At 52.7% G+C, this 14,859-nt stretch overlaps 1 protein-coding gene across 1 annotated transcript in view; it reads right to left on the minus strand.

The window, feature by feature from the left end:
- The window catches only part of GNA15 (guanine nucleotide binding protein (G protein), alpha 15 (Gq class)), a 25,118-nt gene that overhangs the window by 7,943 nt on the left and 2,316 nt on the right, over nt 1-14,859 (minus strand). The window contains exons 2-6 of the mRNA XM_005858857.2: nt 9,012-9,196; nt 4,477-4,631; nt 3,666-3,794; nt 1,034-1,163; nt 819-879 (exon numbers count right to left, since the gene is read on the minus strand). Coding sequence (XP_005858919.1) covers nt 819-879; nt 1,034-1,163; nt 3,666-3,794; nt 4,477-4,631; nt 9,012-9,196 — 660 coding nt within the window. The remainder of the gene's footprint in view (nt 1-818; nt 880-1,033; nt 1,164-3,665; nt 3,795-4,476; nt 4,632-9,011; nt 9,197-14,859) is intronic.

Genomic DNA, 14,859 nt, shown 5'->3' on the forward strand with positions numbered 1-14,859 from the left:
CCCCGCCGACACCTTGACCTCAGCCTCTGCCTCCAGAACCCGGAGAGAATACTTTTCTGTTGTCTCAGCCTCCCGGTTTGTGGTCATTGGTTATGGCCGCCCCAGCAAACTAGGACAGGTCAGGTGGCGAGAGCTATGTCAGAGCGACCTCGGGCTGGTTCTGTCTGATTCAATCTGAAAGTCACAATGATAGTGTCTCCCTCTCGAATGCCCAAACGGCCTCTGTGACACTGAGCCACCGAAAGTGCACATGTCAGATAACAGTGTGCCCGCCATCGTGCTGGGTGTTAAATAGGAGGAGAGGTCACAAAGGAAGATTGATCCTCACCAGCATTTCTGGATAGAAGCGTGACATTGTCCCTGCAGTGGATAGAGCACTATTTCCAGGACAGTTTGTGTGTGCTTCGGGGGGGGGGGGGGATGTCTCAGGACACGCAGGACATGAATATCCGTGTGTGTGTGAGTGTGTGTGTGTGTGTGTGTGTGCACGCGTGCGCATGACATTGTCCCTGCAGTGTGACACTATTTCCAGGATAGTTTGTGTGTGCTTTGGGGTGGGCGGGGGCGCATGTCTCAGGACATGCAGGACATGAATATCCGTGTGTGTGTGTGTGTGTGTGTGCGTGCGCACGCGTGCGTGCGCGCCACATGTGTGTTGTTGGCAACACAAATGCTTGTGAATCTGAGTCTTGGGGCTCAGTGGTCTGATCACGAAAGAGTGGAAGGTGAGGCTCAAAGCCACACCGGACACACACTGGGCTTTCTGCCCAGCTGTGGGTCCCTGGGCCAGGGGGAGGAGAAGAGCAGAGAAGACGCACCGCATGTGAGTGTTGTTGGCAACACAAATACTTGTGAATCGGAGTCTTGGGGCTCAATGGTCTGATCACGAAAGAGTGGAAGGTGAGGCTCAGAGCCACACCGGACACACACAGGCCTGCTTGAGAGTGGCACTGGGGCTTCCTGGGGGTCCCTGGGCCAGGGGGAGGAGAAGAGCAGAGAAGATGGCGCCCATCCGTCCTCAGTGGCCCCTCACCTCTTGGTTGTTCTCCTCCAGGCACTGGTCGTATTCGCTCAGCGAGGCCAGGTAGATGAGGGCGATCACGTTCTCAAAGCAGTGGATCCACTTCTTGCGTTCTGACCTCTGGCCCCCAACGTCAACAATCCTGCCAGAATTGCCCCTTTTCAGAGCTCGGGCTTAATCAGGACCCCCCAATATGCACCCCAGGTCCCAATCACATCTGAGATGTGCCAAGATCAAGATGACGAGCAGCAAGAATAGGGGCTAGGCCCTGGGCCCACGCCTCTTATGTGTTATTGCATTCCAAACCCCCCCCATGACACCCATTATACAGATGAGGAAACTGAGGTGGGCCCACACCTCTTATGTGTTATTGCATTTCAAAACCCGCCCCATGACACCCATTATACAGATGAGGAAACTGAGGTACAGAGAGGAGAGGGGACTTTCCTGAACTTCTACTGCACTGGGTTGTCTGATTACTACCCTCAAGGTGGAGGCCAGCAGGTCAGACACATCTGGAGTCTGCCCTGGTTCCGGCTGATTGGCCTAGGTCCTAGGAGAAACTGCAGGCCGTCGGCACAACTCAGTGAAATGGGGACGCTGCGTTGTGGCTGGCCAGGGGACCGTCCAGCGGCCAACGCCACCCCCTCTGTGTGTGGCCTCAGGCGAGGGCCGGGCCTCCACCCCCACACTCCACAACAGCGGCCCGAGCCCTCCTGCCTTCCTGTGCTCTCTTCTAAGAAATGTGGGTCACTGATAACAAGCCCTGCGTCATTTCCCCGGGGATACAGCCGTTACTCAGGCAGCCGACAGGAAATGCCAGAAGCCTCAGAGCGAGAAGGGACTTGCCCCGCTGCACAGGAGGGGAAAGAGGCCGGTGCCTGTGGCTCCTAATCCCAGAGACCGACCCTCTCATGCATCAGACCCTCAAGCCCCCCTGTCCCGAGTGGGATGTGGGTGCAGCGATTGAGACTGGGGCTCTGGGGACTGAGACAAGTGGGGTACACTTCCTGCCAGCCTCCCATCTCAGAGTCTTAGATCCTCTGCACCCTCACTCCACCGATTAGCCTCTCTCCTTAGCCAAAGAACATACTCAAGTCTCCCACCAAGAAATCCCCTCCCCAGCCCAGTAAGCATCCCCAACCGCTACCTTCACTCCTAAACTTTACCCACCCGTCCACCCATCTATACATCTATCCACCCACCTATCCAGCCTCTACTACATATCCATCCATTCACTGATCTATTCATTTATCTACCCATCTACTCACCCGTCCTCCATCCATCCATCCATCCATCCATCCATCCATCCATACATCCATCCATTCATCCGCACATTCATCCTTCCATCCACACATCCATTCATCCTTCCATCCATCCACACATCCATCCATCCATCCATCCATCCATCCATCCGCATATTCATCCTTCCATCTTTCTAGCCATCCTCCCACATTTACCAACTGCCACTCTGATCTGGATCTGATCATCACTATGAAGCAGGAGACTGAAACTTAGCCCCTAACCGTGTGGGACTCTCCATCTAGTGGATGAGACCTATGGCAAACAGCTAAATTATGAACCTTCCAGGAAAGGACTATTGCAGAGGACAGAACAGCATATTTGAGGTGGGGGAGGGTGGTCCAGGGGAGTGAGAGAGTCAACACATGTGGGTTGATCACCCCTGTCTCCAGGCATCACCCTGCACTCTCCACAGCTCCGTCATCAGCCCACAGACACGGAGCTTGCTAAGGACACTGATGACGCTCTAACTGCCGATCTCAGAAGTCGCTTCTCCTGCTGTATTCTTCCTGACCTCTCCTTGGCCTTTGACACTAGGCATCACCCTCCTGATGCCGTGTTGCTGCATGCCCATCCACACCTCTGTCTTCCAGCTCAGGCCTGTGTGTGCCCATTCACCTCCCAGGTGCCCTAGACCCCTCAGACTCCATGTGCCCCAAGGACTTTATCATCTTATCTAATACCCCCCATCCTGCTGCCGCCGCCATGGTGGCTCCACCTCCTACCCTGTCACCCTGATGGGAAAACTGGGAGACATTTTCAGCTCCCTGCTCTCAGTCCCACACTCATCTAGTCCTGCCCCTTCCACATCAGAAACATTTCTTGCACCATCCCCTCATTTCCATCCCCATGGCCACTGCCCTGGCCATGACTAACCCTTCCTGCCTGGACCATGGTTCCTGCCTCCTCCTGACTCTCTGGACTTCTAGTCTCACCCCCCTGTTGATCACTAGAGGAACCAGCCTCTGAGCTTCCCAGTCCAAATCCATCCCTCTGGCACAGCTCTGACCACACAGTCTCTGTCTTCTCCTGCACAACAGCCCTTCAAGTGTCGGAACTAGAGAACTCCTACTCATCCTTCAATGCCCTAATACCAGTGTCCCCTCCTCCAGGAAGATTTCCCCCTTGGAGCTCTGGTGCCTCACTCTGGGCTCTTCCAGGTCCCGGTTCTGACTGTATGGGGGGAGGGGGGGCTATGGGGTGTTTATGTCCAATTCTACCTCCTTCAACCTAGGAGCCCCTTGAGGGCCAGGTCTAGGAAACGCCTACTCCTTCCTCAGGGCCCCAGCTGCTTTGCCCCTCCTCCAGGAAGCACTCCCCGCCCAGGAGGCCCTGCACTCACCGCAGGTTGGTTTTCTGCACGGAGAAGCAGTACTCGTTGATGCCCGTGGTGGGCATACGGCTGCGAAGCACATCCTGGGCGGTGGGGATGTAGCCCTCCTCGGTGATGCGCTCCAGGTGCGACAGGTAGCTGCGGAGCAGGGAGCCCTGAGCCTGGCCCCGCAGACTTCCTTGGCTTCTCAGACCCACCCCCAGGGCCCCGTGAGGACCCTGCTAGGAGAGAGCCCCCCACGAGGGGCCAGGATCTCTGGCGTCTGCGGGAGCCCCAGGAGCACCACCCTGAGGCCATGGGACCCCTGGGAGAAGCAGCTTCACCCCTAAAGCAGCGTGACCCCAAGGATGGTGTGACCCCGAGAACAGCAGCGCTGCAGAGGGGTGTCACCTTGGGGGCTGTCACCAGGAGTGACACCACCCCGGGCACCCACCATCATGCCTGGGACAGTATCACCATGTGATGATGAGCAGTGTCACCCCAGAAGTGGTGTCCCCTGGGGCAGAGTCACCCTAGCAGCTGTGTCACCCCACCAATGACATCACCCCCAAAACAGGGTCACTCCAGGGACAATGTCACCCCAGAGACAATGTCATCCCAAAACAACCTCACCCCAGGAACAACGTCAACCATCGCAGAGCCAGCTGATGCCCAACAGCCAGTCCCCGGGGTGGGAGTCGGCCCCCTGGGACCCCCTCTGTGCAGGTGCAATCCTGGCACTGGGTCTCTGCTGGCTGCCTCTCCAACCTGCAGCTGTACCCAACGCGCCCCCTGCCCCGCACCCTGCGCCCCGCACCCGCCGCCGTGACCCCAGACTCACTACACTGCCGAGTCCAGCAGGTGGAACTCGCGCCGGCGCTCGTAGCAGGCCCGGATGCCGCCGTCACTCCACAGCCACTGCATGGCCACCGCGTAGCGCTTCTCAAAGGTGGTCACTTTGTAGGGGTCCTGGCTCATGACCAGGCTGGCATAGTTCTGGAGGGAAGGACGAGGCAGGTCAGCGCAGCCTCCTGACATCCCAGCCAGGCCCTCCCCTCCTTTCTCGGCTGCTTCTCCTTCCTACCCATGGACACCCTGCCCCTCCCACCGCCGTTGTCTCCTCTGAGGCGCTCCTTCATGCATTTGCCCACGGAGGGAGCGTGGCGGCAAAGTGCTGCCCCAGTACCAGGGGCAGCAGAGAAACGAGCTCCAGAGGACCATGGCCCGTGTGCACTGAGGCCTCCTACCTGCGGGGCTCCCCCTTCCTCACAGGCACTGGTTCCCTGACTCCCAGGAGACAAGTCCCTACAGATGCCCCCAGTTTACGGATTAGGCTACTGAGGCACGAGAAGCACCTTGCCCAGGTCTCACCCTGAGGGAGGGCACATGACAGCCGCAGGGGTGGGGACCGGGGAAGGCCTGGGGGTGTGAGAATAACCCTGTATAGGATCAATGAGACGGCCCGCGGCCTGTTATGGCCGGGTTTTGTCCACCACCCATGTCCTCCACAAATTCCTAAGTGTAAGTCCTAACCCGGAGGACCGCAGGCTGTGACTGTCTTTGCAGATGGGGGTCTTTACAGAGGTGATCCAGTTCCAATGAGGTCATTAGGGTGGGTCCTGATCTATGACCGGTGTCCTTATAGGAAGAGAATAAGGACAACCATGTGAGGACACGGAGAGAAGAAGCCACCTGCCAGCCAAGGAGAGAAGCCTTAGGAGAAACAAGCCCCGCCAACACCTTCACCTCAGGCGTCCAGCCTCCAGATTGTGAAAGAGTACATTTCTGACGTATAAGCTCCCCAGACTGTGGCGCTTGGTGATGGCAGCCTGAGCAAACTAATACACAGCCTGAAAACGCATTAACTTCAAAGTTTTAAAAAGATGATTAAGAATTTTAAAAGTAAAAATTAAGAGACACATCCTTCTAAAAATTCAGAGTAAAATTTATATTCAGTGAAGGCCCTGAATAGTCCTTAATGTGCTTGGAAGGAAGTGAATATGGGTCCTTCGCTTTTAAAACACAGGAGACTGGGAACGAGACAATGAGGCCCACTCATGCCATTTCTAATTAACACATGAAAAAGAAATAAAAGGTCGGGTTTGCAATGGGAGAAATTACATGTGGTTATGCACAGATGACACGGCTTTGTGTAGAAAATCCAAAATAGTCTGTAGATAAACTATTAGAATAAACAAGTGAACTTAACAGGGTCCCCAAATGAAAGATCAATAAATGAAAATAAGATATGTGTCTATATACTAACCACTAACTAGTGGAAAATTTTAAGAATTTAAATCACATTTATAGTAGCATCAAGAGCTAGCAAATACCTAGGGATAATCTAACAATAGATGTGAAAGTAAGAAAGCGCTCATATCCAGAATATACAAATTATAGAATTTGCTAGAAATCAGTAAAGAAAAAAACTGAGGAATTGTACTTTTTTAAGTGGGGGAAAAGATAGGCAAAAGATTTGAACAGCTGCTTCACAAAAAAAGAGCATCCAAATGTCCAACAAACATATGAAAAGGTGCACGAGCTCATTATTCATCAGAGCAATGGAAATCAAAACCACAGTGAGCCCAGCTGGCGTGGCTCAGTGGTTAAGCATCAACCTATGAACCAGGAGGTTATGGTTCGATTCCTGGTCAGGGCACAAGCTTGGGTTGCAGGCTCCGATTTCCAGCGTGCGGCGTGGAAGAGGCAGCCGATCTATGATTCTCTCTCATCATTGATGTTTCTACCTCTCTCTCCCTTCCTCTCTGAGATCAATAAAAATATATTTAAAACAAAAACAAGAACCACAATGAAATGCCACCAAGCACCCACGAGATTGGCTTAAATCAGCGGTTCTCAACCTGTGGGTCACGACCCCTTTGGGGGTCGAATGACCCTTTCACAGGGGTCGCCTAAGACCATGGAAAACACATATATAATTACATATTGTTTTTGTGATTAATCGCTATGCTTTATGTTCAATTTGTAACAATGAAATTGGGGGTCACCACAATATGAGGAACTGTATTAAAGGGTCGCGGCATTAGGAAGGTTGAGAACCACTGGCTTGTTGCTAGGACAGGGAGCAACCGGAGCTCTGCTGGGGGGGCGTGTGATTTGCTACAATTACTTGGAAAACAGTGTCTTCTACGTGTTCCTTCTAGGTAGACACCCAACAGAAATATGCAAATGACCCAAAGGTCACCAACATTAGAATGGACAAATAAATTGACCGTGGCCCCCAAAAGATAAATGAATCACAGACCTACAGCACCAGAAGCCAGACGTAAACGATCATTCCAGAAAATCCGAGAATTTAAAAAATAGGCAACTCGTACATGGCGATGAAAGATGAGACGTGGTTATCCTCAGGGGGAGCCCCGTCCCATCTCTAAAATGGGGTGATCGCTGAAAGGGGTTGGCACCAGAAGCCAGACGTAAAAGATCATTCCAGAAAATCTGAGAATTTAAAAAATAGGCAGCTCATACATGGCGATGAAAGATGAGACATGGTTATCCTCAGGGAGAGCCCCTGTCCCATCTCTAAAATGGGGTGATCGCTGAAAGGGGTTGTTGTGAGGATTAAATGATCATATCACCACTCACACGACTGAGCCCAGACTGCATTCCAGGCACTGTTTTGAGAGCTTTCAGCACCTTTAATTGATCACATCCTCACATCAGCCCTGAGAGGTAGGAACCACAGCCTCCAGTCCCTCTTCCAACGTCCTTGGACCACCTCATATTCACAAACCAGATGCTTCCAGGTTTTAGAAAGGGAATGTGACCTCACCCCTGTTCGCGTGGCCATTATGAAAAACAAACACACCGAAAACGGCACGTGTGGGTGAGGATGTGGGGAAATGGGGACCCCGTGCACGGTGGTGGGAATGCAAAATGATGTGGCCACTATGGAAAACAGTATGGAGGTTCCTCAAAAATTTAAAAATAGAATCACCATATGATCCAGCAATTCTACTTCTAGGTGTTCATCCAAAAAACTGGGAAGCATATCTTGAAAAGATATGAGCACTCCCATGTTCATGGCAGCACTATTCTCAATAGCCAAAATGTAGAAAAAACCCAGATGAATGAATAAGAAAATGTGGTCCTTGGGGGGGCGGGGGGTAAGAGATCAACCGAAGGACTTGTATGCATGCATATAAGCATAACCAATGGACACAAGACACTGGGGGGTAGGGGAGGCCGGGGAGAAAAGGAAACATATGTAATACTCTTTGTAATACTTTAAGCAATAAAACAAAATTTTTAAAAAAAGAGAGAAAAAAAGAAAATGTGGTCCATAAGTGGAATAGTATTCAGTCTTTAAAAAGAAGGAAATTCTTGCCCTAGCTGGTTTAGCTCAGTGGATAGAGGGTCCCAGGTTCCATTCCGGTCAAGGGCACATGCCCGGGTTTCGGGCTCGATCCCCAGTAGGGGGCATGCAGGAGGCAGCCGATCAATGATTCTCATCATTGATGTTTCTATCTCTCTATCCCTTCCCCTTCCTCTCTGAAATCAATAAAACTATATTTTTTTTAAAAAGAAAAAGGAAATTCTTGTCAAGTATATGGTCATCTAACCATATTCTGTATATCTAAAACGAATACAAAATAACTGTAAAACTGAAAAATAAAATAAAAGCCCAGCTGGTGTAGCTCAATGGTTGAGCATCGACCTATGAACCAGGAGGTCATGGTTTGATTCCCAGTAGGGAGCACGCAGGAGGCAGCCCATCAATGATTCTCTCTCATTATTGATGTTTCTCTCTCTCCCTCTCCCTATCTGAAATCAATAAAAATATTTTTAAAATAAAATAAAAATAAGGAAATTCTACAATACATGTCCACGTGGGTAAACTTTGAGGACCTCGTGTTAAGTGAGATAAGCCAGCCATGAAAGAAAAATACTACACGACCCCATTACGGGAGGCATCCGGAATAGGCAGACTCAAGGGAACAGGGAGACGGGCTTGGGGAGGGGCCACGTGGAGTCGCTAGTCAGGTAGGATGGCCAGGTCGAGTTTCCCTCAGTAGGACGGATCGTTCTAGAGCTCTGAGCCCATCCTTCCTCCAGCTAGTACCGTACCTGCACTTAAAATTTGAGAGGGCAGATCTCATGTTGAGTGTTCTTACCACAATAAAGTAATGTGTGTTCTTAAAAAGGGATGTGATGCATGAATTGCACAGCAGCCTTTCCCTGCAGTCATCAGTCCATTGTATTAATATTTCCACAGGGGAACGGCCATGGGTTCAGGATTCCCACGCCCAAGGGGTCCAAGAGATGAGCTCTGGGGATGCATGGAGGACATGTGAGGGGGGGCTGGTGGGGACCCGCCCCCCTGTGGCACCCACGCGGCAGCCCCAGGACGCTCACCTTGCTCTCAGGCCTGCTGAAGGGGATCTGCAGCTGGTCCATGGCCTCGATCATGGCCCGCATGGACGCGAAGATGTTCTGGTAGACAAGCGGCCGGAAGCCCTTGCGGTCCTCCTCCGAGTAGCCAGTCCCGTGGATGATGCGCATCTGCTTGATGAACGTGCTCTTCCCGCTCTCACCTGGGCCTGCGGACACGAGCCATCGCTCAATCTCAACCCGGACTTCCTGCGTTCAAACCCTTGGGCCCAGGCCACACTATGACCTTGGTGAGCGTCCACCGCTTCTGCCTCAGTCTCCCTGCCTGTGCACCATGGATCTCCATAGGCCCTGCCTGCGCATTCAGTGGGAGGGGCTCCTGGGAGGGTCTGCAAACGGTGGCCCTCGGACCACATCCAGACACAGCCTGACTGTGCACAGCTGGGGAGTTTTTACAGTTTGTATGTTTTTTTTCTGTTTCTGATACTTTTTATGGTTCTGGTTTTTACCTTGAAAGGAATCAAAAGAAAATTGTTTCATATCCTGTGAAAATTATATGAAATTCAGGTTTCAGTGTCTATCAATAAAGTTTTATTGGCACATGACCACACCCATTTGTGTTTGAATAGTCTGTGGCTGTTTTCTCCCTGTAGACCACAGACAACCAGGAGGCCCTGTGAGGCTGGAGGGGAGGGAAGGGAGGAGGTGATAGAGCAGCGGTTCTCAACCGGTGGGTCGCGACCCCTTCGGGGGTCGAACGACCCTTTCACAGGGGTCGCCTAAGACCATCGGAAAACACATATATAATTACATATTGTTTTTGTGATTAATCACTATGCTTTAATTATGTTCAATTTGTAACAATGAAAATACATCCTGCATATCAGATATTTACATTAGGATTCATAACAGTAGCAAAATTACAGTTATGAAGTAGCAACGAAAGTAATTTTATGGTTGGGGGTCACCACAACATGAGGAGCTGTATTCAAGGGTCGCGGCGTTAGGAAGGTTGAGAACCACTGTGATAGAGGGAGGGACAGGGCAGGTCATGCAGGGCCTTGGGGGAGGACTTGGGCTTTTACCCCAGGGAGGTGGGAGCCCTGGAGGGCTGTGGACAGAGGGACAGACGGGACTCAGGTGCTCATATGCGCCCTCTGATGGCTGCGGTGGGGGAGGACAGGCTGTGGGGTACCAGGGCCGAGAGGCACGGGGATGGGGTGGATCCAGGAGCTGGTGAGATGTTTGGGAGACAGAATCAACAGTCCTAGCCTTGCTATGAACCAGAACGGGGAGAGGGGCCCTTGCGGGGCCAGCTGCAGAGCCGACAGGGCCAAGTGCAAGATGAAAACCTCAGGACCCTTCTGAGTGAGGGCACTGGGGGCCGCCCAGGCTGTTCACACACAAAGCCAGCCCTGGGTTTGTGATATCAATTCTGGAATCTTCAAGGGCCCCGGACCAGAAGCTCCAAGACCAAGGCTCCGCTCCCTGCTGTCTGAGCTCCAGAGCCTCCCTCTCTCTCCGTGCCTCTGTTTTCTGTCTGTAAAATGGGTGTGACGGCCAGGTGGGAGGTGCAAGCCCGGAAGGCTCCTCCAGTATCTGGTCAACCTGCCTGGCTCCTGGGGGACACAGGTGTGGGGGCTTTCCAGGGACTAAAGGGGGGACTGCAGCAGGAGGAACTGGAAAAGCAGCAAAAAGGGAAGGGGTGGCCTGGTGGAGCCAAGAAAGAGGAAATGGGAGCAGAGGGGGGAGCAGGGAGGAGGGTGGAGAGTGTCGGAGGCAGGAGAAGGAGGGGGCTGCCTTGCATCAGCCCCCAGGGGTATCCTGTCCCTGCCCCCCACCCCCGCCAGGACATCTGAGGGTGACAAGGGCAGGTCGGAGGTGGCACCGGGTGTTATAAGTCCACGGGAATTGGGGCCTAAGAAAAAGAGACGCTGTTGTGTTGCCATATAGGACGTTAGTGGGGGGAGTGGGGGAAGCGGGAAAGCTGGCAGGGGTGAGCCAGGTGTGCCCTGCTGACAGCAGTGCCCCACACTCATCGCCAGCTTTGTTCATGGTCCTGGGGAATCTTTGCTTTGTGGTGAGATTCAAATCCACTGGAGTCTTCAGGGGTAAGAAGGCTCCAGGTCTGCAAGTTACAAACAGTTCAGAAAAAAATGACGATGTGCCTATTAACTCTATAGTAAAGAAATGACAGCTGTAATCATGCATCCAATAAATCATACGTGTACATACACTTCCATGTAGCATATACATGCTATATATTTGGGGGAGGAGAATAAAGGGAATGCGGTCCAATGCTAACATTTACAGTCCTGGCCAGCTAGCTCCGTTGGTTAGAGCATCGCCAGGATGGGCCCAGGTCGCAGGTTCAATCCCCGGTCAGGCCACATACAAAAAGCAACCAATGAATACATACTGGTAAGTAAGTGGAACAACAAATCAATGTTTTTTTCTCTCTCTCTCCCCCTGCCCCTTTCTCTCTGAAATCAATACATTAAAAAGAAAAAACTGTTGTAGAAGAAGCCAGGCACAACGTTCCTATAAGTCGGAACGCATTTTAAAACAAGCTAAGAAGGGAAAAAATGGCGCTGCAGGTCTATAAGAGCTGAATGTGAGGGAAGCTGCTTAGGAGTAGAGGGCACCCTGTGTGCTGTCTTTAAACTTTTCTGTAGATCTAAAATTACTCCCAAATAAAAAGTTTTCTTTAAAAGAAAAACACACACCAAAGCACCTCACAGGTCCCACAGGCCCCTAATCTGGAGCTCTCCGAGGCGGGGCCGTGTGTCTCGGATTCTGGAATTCCTTGACTTTCAGGAAGAGGACGCGTCAAGCTCACTAAATAGTCCGGAAGTGAAACATCTGGGCGTCGCGGTCAGTGATAGAAACCCCCGGCCTCGCTTCCCATTGAGAAACCTGGGGAACCTCCAGGCTTCAGAAGTTTGGCATCTGGGGTGGCAGCAGTGGCTGGGCCCTGAGAGCTGAGGGCATGAGGCACCATCTCACCTGAGCCTCCCTTTCTTTGCTGTTAATCCTCACCCGAGGATATTTTCTCATAGATTAGTAGAGAGAGTGGAAGGAAAAGAGGGAGCGGGGAGAGAGGGAGAGACAAAAAAAAAGAGAAGCATTGCCCTAACCAGTTTGGCTCCGTGGATAGAGCATCCACCTGCGGACTGAAGGGTCCCAGGTTCGATTCCGGTCAAGGGCATGTACCTTGGTTGCGGGCACATCCCCAGTAGGGAGTGGGCGCAGACAGCTGATCGATGTTTCTCTCTCATCGATGTTTCTAACTCTCTATCCCTTCCCCTTCCTCTCTGTAAAAAATCAATAAAATACATTAAAAAAGAAAAGAAAAAGAAAAAGAGAAATATCGATTTAAGACAGACACACCAATTGGTTGCCTCCCACAGGCACCCCCGATCTGGGCAGGGATCAAATCTGCAACGCAGGTACATGCCCTTGACCCGGGACGCGAACCCTCGAACCTTTGGTACGTGGGTGGGTGCTCTAACCATTGAGCACACTGGCCATGGCTGGACCCCAAGGTAGGGAAACTGAATCCCAGGTGTGTTGAGGGGACTGCCTTGGGTCAAACCCAGTTCTGTCTGAGTCCAGAGCTCACGGGCTTTTAAATGATCACACCAGCCGCTCCAAATGTGCTGCCTAAATGATGACAATTATAGCAGCAGTTGGCATCGTCTTCGTCGTCACAGTGGGCATGACTTAATTCTCGGCATCTGCCAGGACAGGGACAAGGCGCCCCGTGCGTGCCCTCGGTCAGTCCTCCTAAGGTTCCTGCTGCTTGTCCATTGACAGAGGAGACGCGGGGCTCAGAGAGGTGACATGCCTTCCCCAGGGTCACACAGCTGGTGGAGCAGCGGAGGACTAAAGTCAGGCCCTGTGGGCCCTTCAGCCACAGAATGGGACAAGGCCAGCCCGGGAGGTCAGGTGACCTCGACATACCTGTTAAGTGACCTTTCTACAGACACTCACAAGCTGGACGGCCCCTCCGGGTGCTGCCCCCTCTGACCTCTCGGCTGCCTTCCAACCCTCAGCCCTCGGGCCTCCTCCCAAAGTAGAGAACCCAGGTCTCAGGAAGCAACAGTTGACACTATTGCAATGCACTGATTTTTCTTTCCTTCTCATCTCTTCTGTTTTATTGAAGAAGAAAAAAAAAGTCTGGTCTCTACCCACAACATGGATTTTGTGACTCATGAATGGATCACAGCCTGAATTCTGAAGAACTCACTCCCCGGCTGGAACCCCTCTTGGCAGCCCATGCCAGTCCTGAAGCCACGAAGGCCCTGGAACGTCTCCAGCCCCGGCTCCTGGTCTGCCTCAGGAAACCCCCGTGTGGGGCCGGGGGCTGTGGGGGCAGCTGCATCCACCTGGCGGGGCCCCGCCGCCCAGACGGGAAGTGATACTTCCCCCTGGGATGGATGAGGAAGCGGAACCCAGCAGCTGCCCGGAGGAGCGGGCCAAGCTCCAGGGCATCACGAGACAGCATGTGGCTCCTGCCAGAGGGAAGGCAGTCCCGGACTCCCCCGCCCGGGAAATGGGGTTCCTGGGGTACAGGAGCCAGTCTGGGCAGCAGGGAGTGGGGGGCAGACTGGCCACTGACCCCGACCAATGCTGCCACGGCCCTGGGCCTCAGTTTCCCTGTCTGTCACTGGGGTTCTGTGGCTTCTCTCTCCTGAGGCACGTTCACAGGAAGGTCAAACACACGGACTTGGAACTGGAATTCTGGGCTCTGCTCTGGCTGTGTGACCTTGGGCAAGTCCCTTCACCTCCCTGGCCCTTGGTGTCCCCATCTGGGGTTATGGACAGAGCTGGCTTCATTCTGACTGTTCCCCTCCCCAACGTGGTGATCACTTCCGGTCATGGACAGACAATCTTCCCCTCCCACCCTGTAGCCCCATGGCCTTCATCCTCAAAAGGATCAGCAAACCTTCAGGAAAAAACAACTTCTTTTCAAGAAGGGAGGGAGGTGTGGAGGCGGCCTCAGGGCAGGGATGGGGTGGTCGAAACCAGCCCACAGGGCTGCCCACAGGGCAACATCAGTGCTTGGGGACACACACAGCCTCCTCTCCCTGCTCCCTTCCCCACACCAGCAGAAGGGGCGCCCTGATTTGGGGCTGGCTGTGCAGTGGTCAGAGTGGTGTCGGGCAAGGGACCTTCCCCACTCCCGGAAGATGGTCCAGCTCTGGGGCAAACTGCCCCTGAATCAGGACTGACTGACTCATTCATTCAGTTGTTCACTTATTTACAAAGCATGCACTAGGCAGCTACTATACGTCAGGCTCATTGTCCTCTGGGCTCGTTGCTGGGGGTTCAGGAGTGAATGAGACAGACATGGTCCCCACTCTTGCACTGTTTGCTCTATAACTGGAGGAGGCAGACCATAAACAGGTAAACACTGAAGAGTGTCAGTGAGTGAAAAGTCAAGTCGAGGATGGAGCGGGATGAGGCTGCCCGCGTAGCCACGGAATTCAGGGAAAACTTCTCTGAGGAGGGAAGAGCTGAGCTGGGACCTTGCTTGAGTGAGAGTGCCAGCCGTGCAAAGGCTGGGGTGACACTGAGAGCTCTCGGCAGGAGGAACAGCAAGTGCAAAGGTCCTGGGGTTCAGATAAATGAACTTGAAACGTACAAGGAAAGATCACTAACATCGGTAAAGCCCTAGACATGAGAAAGGACTAAAAACGAAGAGTTAAAGAAGGGCCCTAGCCAGTTTGGCTCAGTAGATAGTGCGTCGGCCTGCAGACTGAAGGGTCCCAAGTTCTATTCCGGTCAAGGGTACAAACTTCGGTTGCAAGCTCAATCCCCCGCCCTGGTTGGGGTGTGTGCAGGAGGCAACCACTCTATGTGTCTCTCA

Source organism: Myotis brandtii, unplaced genomic scaffold (assembly GCF_000412655.1).
Source record: "Myotis brandtii unplaced genomic scaffold, ASM41265v1 scaffold122, whole genome shotgun sequence".
Lineage (NCBI taxonomy): Eukaryota > Metazoa > Chordata > Mammalia > Chiroptera > Vespertilionidae > Myotis > Myotis brandtii.